The sequence below is a fragment of the Colossoma macropomum genome, unplaced genomic scaffold (genome assembly GCF_904425465.1).
Source record: "Colossoma macropomum unplaced genomic scaffold, Colossoma_macropomum, whole genome shotgun sequence".
Taxonomy (NCBI): Eukaryota; Metazoa; Chordata; class Actinopteri; order Characiformes; family Serrasalmidae; genus Colossoma; species Colossoma macropomum.
In genome coordinates, this window is record NW_023494789.1 from 31,217,019 (window position 1) to 31,225,663 (window position 8,645).

The 8,645-nt window shown below is 37.4% G+C and overlaps 1 protein-coding gene across 2 annotated transcripts in view; it reads left to right on the plus strand.

The window, feature by feature from the left end:
- Positions 1-8,645, plus strand: part of rad18 (RAD18 E3 ubiquitin protein ligase) — a 70,655-nt gene that overhangs the window by 22,836 nt on the left and 39,174 nt on the right. For both annotated transcript variants that reach the window (XM_036570967.1, XM_036570968.1), the window contains 2 exons: positions 611-681; positions 839-899. In XM_036570967.1, the coding sequence (XP_036426860.1) occupies positions 611-681; positions 839-899 (132 nt within the window). The remainder of the gene's footprint in view (positions 1-610; positions 682-838; positions 900-8,645) is intronic.

The following is an 8,645-nucleotide window of genomic DNA, read 5'->3' on the forward strand; positions in this document are numbered from 1 at the left end:
TTTTAGGACTTTTTTGCAGATTACTTGGAATAAACAGTCTGTAATGCTATCCTCTCCGTGGGTTAACTACATTCCAAAGAAACAGAGTTTGCATTTAAGAAGTAAACAGAAATGGAAAAAAGCTTTATGGCATGGAGAAACATGTAGCAGACTGTAATGGTATGTTTTTGTAATTTCAGGATTAAATGTCTTATTTGGCTAATTGCGTGCCATTTCAGTGTTGGTGTAATGTCAGCTACAATGATTTAAGGCACTTCCAGGCTTAGTATATGTAATTTAAATCAGTGCCACCTCATTCAAGTCACACTCATCAGTTCAGTTGCCAGTCATTTGCCAAGGCTTTTAAATTTTTAGGAGTCTTATGTTTCTATAATGCAGACATGATCCCTTCCAGTGGAACCCACATTTGCGTTCCAGTTGTGCATTGGTTTTATAGCCAGTGTGCCCAAAGAGCACATTTTCTGTCCATTGATGTATCAGCCACCAGTCTTCTAGTCACTTTAAATTCAGCACAGTCAAAACGTACAATAGGTGGATCATCATTCACTCATCTAGATCTGCATGTCATGATTTGAGATGTTAATATAATACACTGTTTTCTTGCTGACAGGTGAGGACATTGCTAGAGAAGTTCAAAACAATGAGAAGATAAGGAATCAACTGGATACTAAAAGTAAACCTGTATGTACCAGTCTTGTCTATGTTGTAGTTTGCTTGTTTAAAGAAAATTGTCAGTCAATAAAATATTACATTATTATATAATGCACCGTAGTTTCAACAACTGCCCACTTTCATTAACAAGCTGTTTGGAGTCTGATGTTTTATCTTTTTATTGCAGGCAATAGCCATCACAAAGAACCAAACAGCTGAAGAAATTGAACAGTTGCACTCAAACTACCGTAAGTTGGCACACAAATAAATACACTTAAGCCCTATTCAGACAGGATTAAAATAGTAAAAATAAAAATACAAAGAAAATACTGAAACTGAAATATATTAAACATACACAAAATATACACAAAAATATACAGACAGGAGGGACCTATGTTTAAAAAAAAAACTCTCTGCTATGTACAAATATATTTATATTAAACAAGGGATAATCTGTGAAGAATATATACATTTTAAAGTGACTTAAGTGTTGTTATTTAAAGCGACTTAGTGTTGTTGTCCATAGCAGTAATATGATATAATAATAATAATAATAATAATAATAATAATAGTAAATAATAAATAATAATACATAATAATACTGACAAAGTGACCAAGTGAAATGGTAGCTGGGGAAGGACCCACAGCTTCACAGCTTGTTCAGAAGCCTGACAGCCTGTGGGTAGAAACTGTTCATTAACCGGGTTGTTCTAGCCTGTATGCTGCGAAATCTCCTGCCTGATGGCAGGGTGGTGAGCAGGCTGTGTACTGGGTGACGCTGTCTGACCGGATCTTTTTGATTTTCCTGAGACAGTGGGACTGGTAGATGTCCTGTAAGGCTGGTAGTTTGTCCTTGATGGCTTCTGCCATCCTCACCACTCCTTTAAGGGCCTTGCAGTCGCAGATGGTGCAGCTGCTGTACCAGACAGTGATGCAGCCCGTGAGGATGCTCTCTATGATGCATCTGTAGAAGTTGGTGAGGATCTGAGGAGGCAGACCAAACTTCCTGAGCCTACGCAGGAAGAACGGGCAGATCTCACAATAGTGTTGGTGTGGAGGGACCAGGTGAGGTCATCAGTGAGGTGTACACCGAGAAACTCACACTGCTGACTCTCTCCACTTCGGCTCCATTAATGCTTACTATATTAACTTGCGTAAGTATGGTTATGAAAAGGATTTCTTTCCACCTCACTTTTAACGTTTATGGCTGCAGAGAATTAGTGATGTCAGGATTAGAGACCTTTCCATAAACACATTAATTTACTAAGAAATCTTTACAGTAATCCTGTGTGACGTTAAAATATGGAAAATCAGGCATTTGTATCCTTCTACCTTCACAGTGTTATACTGTATGTCTGAGTGTTCATTAGTCTAGATGATTCTCAGTCTACCATGTAAAATTGGCATATTGCCCTGAAACTAATGTAGCTTGAGGGGCCAAATAAAGATTGAGACAGGGACATTTTTACACCCCACATGCACTCCAACATAGAAAACTACAGACAGTGCCAGACTTATCCTGATTTTCTCTGAATTCAGTACAAACACAAAAACAGTAAGCGTCTCAGCTGTTTTAATATGCCTTGGTGTCATTTAGACATTAAATGGCGAGTCCTGTTCAATCCAAATTACTGTTAATCACAGTAAACCACAGTAGCTTTATGATTAGAAAGGAGTAGGCTAGTTAGTATGTATTCATTCTAAGTTGGCCAGTCTAAATAGGAAAAATGTGTCATTGTTCATTTTCTCGCTTAGTTCATTACCTTTAATTTGTTCTTGCATTGAGCGAAATCATCTACGCTTTCTTCCTTCATTAGGCTACTTTTTTCTCTAATTTACAGTCTGACATGTTTTCATATGCAATTTGGACTTGGACCGAAGGCCCATTACTTTTAAGGAACAGATTTTGAAGTGAACATGGACTGGACAGGGAGAACTTGCCTTCTCTAATTTTCCATCTCTCTGTCTTGGTGGTTTCAGTGAAAATGCTCTGACTTTTCAGTGGTTCTGCTGAGCCTTTTTCCAGAAACTTTCCAGAATGAAAAGCTTTGAAATAAGTTGCGGTGTTGCCAGGATGTGCGTGTGTAAGACTGTGTCAGATTCTTTAAGGAGATAAATCAATATGATGAGTGCTGCAACAAGTCCTTGCAATCAATCCTGCCTCATTCAATGTTCTGATCTTTCTAAACAAGCCTGTACACAGCACTTATTCAAAAAAAGGGAAAACAGACTAAATCTTACAGAGCAGATAAGCATCTAATCTTCTAAAGAAGCTTGTTTTTGCAGTTACACCTCGCCTGTGTGTAGTGTTTTGGTTAATAATAAAGGCTAAATAATTATTAAATGAGGTAGCTTGTGTAGGGAGAAGGAAGAGAGAGAGAATGTGTGAGACTTATATTTATGGAGCCATATTCCTTCAAGTAATCACTAATTAGATAAAAAACATTTCTAAGACAGGTACTAAAAAGCATTTGGCCTTATGCATGCTGCCTGTCTTTCTTTTTTTAATTAGAAATGGCATTGCTCATCAAATCAGCATGATAGTCAGCCATATAGATGCTGGTTCTACTTGCTGCAAGTCCTCAGAACATATAGAGCGACGGTATTCATGCAGCTTAAGAAATGATTAATGAGGCCTGGGTGATGAGCACTATAATTGGATATTGTTGATGATTGACAAGAAACACAATGGCATAAAAGACAATACATCTACTCATTTTACTTTATGTTAGGTTTAGATTGTGTGCGTGGAATGAAAATAAATACCAATGAGCTTTGGAACTTTAGCTTCCTTTTATTGTGACTAACTGCAGTAAAACAACCAACCAAGCTGGCTGGGTATTTACCCGCAGTTAGCTCCAGACCGAGAAAGTTCCTTTAATGTCTGTCTACGACTAGGAAATAGGATCAGAAAAAACAAACACATAATATTAAATAATTTGTATGCATAACGTTTTATTCACTTTTACTATTAAACACTGAGTTATAATGGGGCCTTTAAAAGAGTAAAATTTGCTGTATTTTCAGTCCAGCTTAAGTGTCCCATTGGATAATTGAATTATGAAAACTCTGCTATAACATGAGAAAACGCTTCGTTTTTAGTATGTAAAACACGTGAGCAAGGCTTTGGAAACTGCTTGCGCTCTGAAGTTTTTCTTGCAGGGAGCTCTATTAGCACACAAGTCACCATGAATCTACACAAGAAGAAGCTCAGGAACGCACGTTTGCAGTAACGTCTGTTTTAATGACAGTGAAGTAGTTTTCAGAAGATGTTGGGTTACTCAGTTTTATATAATTTAATATGTGGTTTTATTAAAGATTTTCATTAGAAACAGTTAATGTTCAAAGAAAAGCATATGCACTAAAAATGTCACCCAGGCCTAGTGTTGTGCACTGTGACTGTATGTTTAAGAAGAGAGCCCTTCATTAAGCCCCACAGCAGTCCCAAGTGCTGTCCGTTTAAACCGCAGCTTTCACTTGAGTTCTCTTTGCCAAAAGCTCTTCGCTCTGGAGCTCCTTCCAGCCTCCTTTAGAGACAAATAAAAGAAATTAAGTCATTTGAGCTCGTTTTTGTGTGCTTTTCGCAAGAGGGGAAGCTTGGTTGATATTTGCCATGTATAATCGACCTGGCAGGAGGAGGATGAAAGGCCGTATGAAAATAGCTCAGTTGGACATTTGCGCTAGAAAGAGGATGTTGAAATATTGATGTGTGGCACACAGGGGTCTCTATAAATAGCCGCCATGCTGAGATAACCTCTTGATTAATCAGTGAAAGCCTTGATGAGTCACTGGCCTGCTTGAATGGCTGATGAATGGGGAAATGACATGGGGAGATAGTGAGAAAACTCGCACATGCTGCTAAGGTCATTGGTCAGTGATAGTTCCTTAGTGGTCAAACACAATAGTGAGCCATCACGTCTACCCATGGTCTCTTTTAGCTGTCCTGTTTTGCACGTTTGGAGCTGGAGTAAACCAAACTCTTCTTTACATAAACAAATTTGAAGAAGGCTATGAGCCCAGTGGGATATTAGATCCAGTGCAACATGGAAAAATAAACTAGACATCTGTCAAGAATATTTACAAACCTTTATTTTTTCCTTTGATCCATTATTTCTTCCAGTGAAAGAGCATTCATTGAGCATGCAGGAGTGTTTGAGTGTCTTCAGCCTTGGGCTGGATATGGGTTTAATCACCTTTAGCTCTGTTTGAAATTGAATTCTTGGCTGAAACATGCGTGCTGCATATAGAAAATCATACCTTTCCTGACCTACCATCAGAGCAGCTGGGTCTTTTCGATGTGGCTGAGAGAAGAAAGGAATAGAAATGAAGAAACCTGCTTTCATTTTCATGCACGTGTGTTTTGTGTTTGAGGGCTGCGTTACATAAGAACAGTCCCTATTTGTGCTCAGTTCACTGGAGATTACATACAACAGCTGTCAGTGGGGAATGTTCAGTGTTGTTTAGATGTTTGAATGACTGTCAGTACACATAAGCCTGAATGCATGATTGTTTTGCGTATATGTTATCATGATGTCATTCATACCTTTGTCTCAAGGCCATGCAAACATGAATGAGATTTTTTCCTGTTTTGTAAATAACAGAGTAGGGATGCACAATATGGACACAATACCATATTTTCAGATTACATTGCTGCATATTGTGGTTGCACAATATTAAAAATAGTGTAGAAAACAAGGACACATAGTGTCATTGATGCCAAGCACTAAAAGCTATTTTGGTGCTGGTAGACCCTTTTCACTTTTCTGTGTTCAACACAGTAGAAGTTTATCATAAGAGGGAAAATATTGCAGCAGTGGCAGGGTTCACAAAAGAGAATGGACTCCCTCTCCCTTCCACGAAAGGTGTTGTTCATTTAGTGAAGCAGTTTTTATTCCCAGATAGGAGCAAGCTGAGCAAGGGCTACATTAAAAATAGACCACTGACGCCTGCTGCTTCAGCACGTAATGGTGGAGTGGTACAGGTTTAAAGAGGGTAAAAAGCTCTCAGTGATTGGGAGAGAGAATATGACATTGTATAAAATAAATAAAATATGGCATTCTCTTAGTTATCCAACTTTAGTTAGATGAGCCAGTGAACTGGGTGGACATCTCCACATCAACGTTAATGTTAATATCAAATCACTCTTTAAACTCTGAAGTACTTAAACATTGGCATGCTGGTAAGCTTAGATAGGAACTCTAGCCTGGCCATTTATAACACAGGTAAACAACAATAATGTTAGACAGGGGAAATGTAAAAATCACAAAATAAGACCAAAAGACAGTGAGTCGTAACTGACTACAATAACTACTCCCAACCTGCATGACGTTGACTATATTCTAGTAAACATCAAAAAGCTGGATTTAACTAACCTCATTGAGTAACTTATAATGAGATCCTTAAATGTACTTTTGTAGCCAAGCAAGCTCTTAAAGAAAAGTTTGTAGACATGGTCAGGCCTGCACCTCTCTGAAAACAAAAACTGCTCCACCAAAATAACAATGTCTTTCTTGGGAAAATTGGGTAAATAGATTAATAAGGATGTCAAAATATGCGAGTGCTTTGCATCAGAGATATTATAAAGGATGACTTTGTTTATGTTCTCATTTGTAAATGCTGCCACTGCTGTAATGTTTTTCCTACTTCTGCTGTGTCAAATTCAGAAGTGAAAAAGGGTGTATTTGGGCCCCCTGAGGAGAATCTTTAGCTTAATATATGTGACTGAGTCACTGACTGACTCATTGAGACACTGATTGACTTGCTGAATAACTAAATTGCATCTAAAGACCATGAACCCTTGGTGTGACATGGTTAAGATTAAAATTTGTTAATTCTTAGTTAAATCATATCACTTCACCAAAACATGTTTGATTGGTCAGGATTCTCACACAGCACAAAAAAAAAATCTAACTTGTTCCTTGGCTCATTTTAATATTGCAACCTTCTGTGATACTGGTGTTGCAGTAATGATTAACAAACAGTATATTGTGCAGCCCCACAACAAAAGCAAGCAAGCAGAGAAAGAAGTTTGAAGTGGACCCAGTGTTTCATGACTGACACTTTTATTTATTTATTTATTTTTCTTTACTTCCTCACCACAAATGCAGTTTGTAAAAATCTGCTAAACTGGCTGACGCTGAATATTTCCACTGAAGTTGTTCTGTAGCTCTCAAATCTGAGATGCTGACGTGGAATACATGCTGAGAATTTCCATTCAGTCTGAAAGCTCATCTTCTTTTAGAGGAGAGGCCAGACTCAAACGGTCAGATGTTTTTACGTGTCATTTTTTAAATTAGTTTTCTAATAAAAGTCAAGCAAGTAAATTCATTAAGTATTGTATGATGTCAGACTCTAGAGTAAGACATTTGTTCAAAAGGTCAGCTGCTCTTTATGGACTTTAATGCCATTAACATTTCTCTTTTTATTCTGGCATCATTTAAGTAGGCAGGTTTCACAAATATATTATTGTCTACCGTTTCCTGAAACCCATTTTTGGTCAGTGTGAAGCAGTCTTCACTCTAGGGCAGGAACGCTTACCTAAATGGACTGAAGAGATGGGAAGTGTCTTACAGCAGAAGCAGAATGTGACATTTCATCAGTGTGTGTAGGCAGTGTGACATTTGCACGCGACTCTCTGTGCCTCTCTATTTGGCCAGTCGGATGATCCTTCTGTGTATTAGAGCACTTTTGATTGACCCGACACCTGACATTTCCCTGTATTACCTTTATAGAGAGAAATAAAGAAAGCTGTGGTCACGTGCTATTGTAGGGTTTCTCAGGTAGGGGGTTTGTAGACACAACGGAGGCACTGCAGATTTTAGTGGGGAAGGGTGGTCATCATAACCAAGCAAACCTGGAACAGATAATGCTGTAGATCTAGCTATGAAAAAGGCACTGTCAATAAATTGTATTTATATCCACATGCATATGTTATGTTTTTGTATGGCTTTATCTTCAGTTATATAAAGTTTTTTATATATAAACATACATAAAACATTAAGTTATATATATATATATATATATATATATATATATATATATATATATATATATATATAACTTAATGTTTTATGTGCCCAGTCCTGTTTTCTTTTTCGCTAATCCAATGTTGGTTATTGCCTTATGTGGGTAAATTACTCCTAACAGTTATCATGTGCATCAACAATATATGTTGCAAATTATGCAGTTCAAGATTGTGTAAAGATGTTCAAAGCAAAATGAGCTACCGATTTTGTTGATTGTTTAATCTATGCATATGAACTTCAAGATAGCCCAGGTCAGGCCATATATCGTCGCTGTCCAATGAAAAACATCTCCATTTTTTGCGATTTTTACTTTTCTGTGTCATTTGAGCTCAGCAGCTGTCCGTTACATTGTGTGAAAATTTCATGATGATTGGACCAATAGAAATGCTCCAAAATTGCTTAGAATAAAATCTCGTTCCATTAACTTACATCAAAAGTAAAGAACATTTTTGTCCTCTACTTTAAAGTTACTATTTTGGAGATGGACAGCGATGATATGTTTGTTAACTAAGGCTAATATGTGGTAGATGTAAGTAAATTACATCACGTTACTGTCCCATCTGTTATGTTAGGCTGGATTTTTTCATTCAGGGTAATGAGGGAAAAGTGCAAGAGAGCAGCGACCACACCATTCATCCTATTATAAGTGCTAGAAGCTCATGCTCCTTTAGTAAATTGTGACAGCTGCTTTTTAATAGCGAAATAGTTTCTGCAAAATGCTGGTAAATATATTAACAAAACAACATGGTGTATATCAAAGTGTTTTACCCACAATTTAAATAGAGAAGATAAGATGAATCATTTATAGTCTGCAAAATATATTTTCAAGTGCTTTACTATAATATATTGGTTACGTTCGAGGACCCTCATTTCTCACAGTGGATTTCTGTCCTATGTGAGTGTTTACTGTTCTGTTGAAAGGCTGCGTGTGCTATCATTGAATCTTTTTGAGGTCTTAAGTGGTGTCTT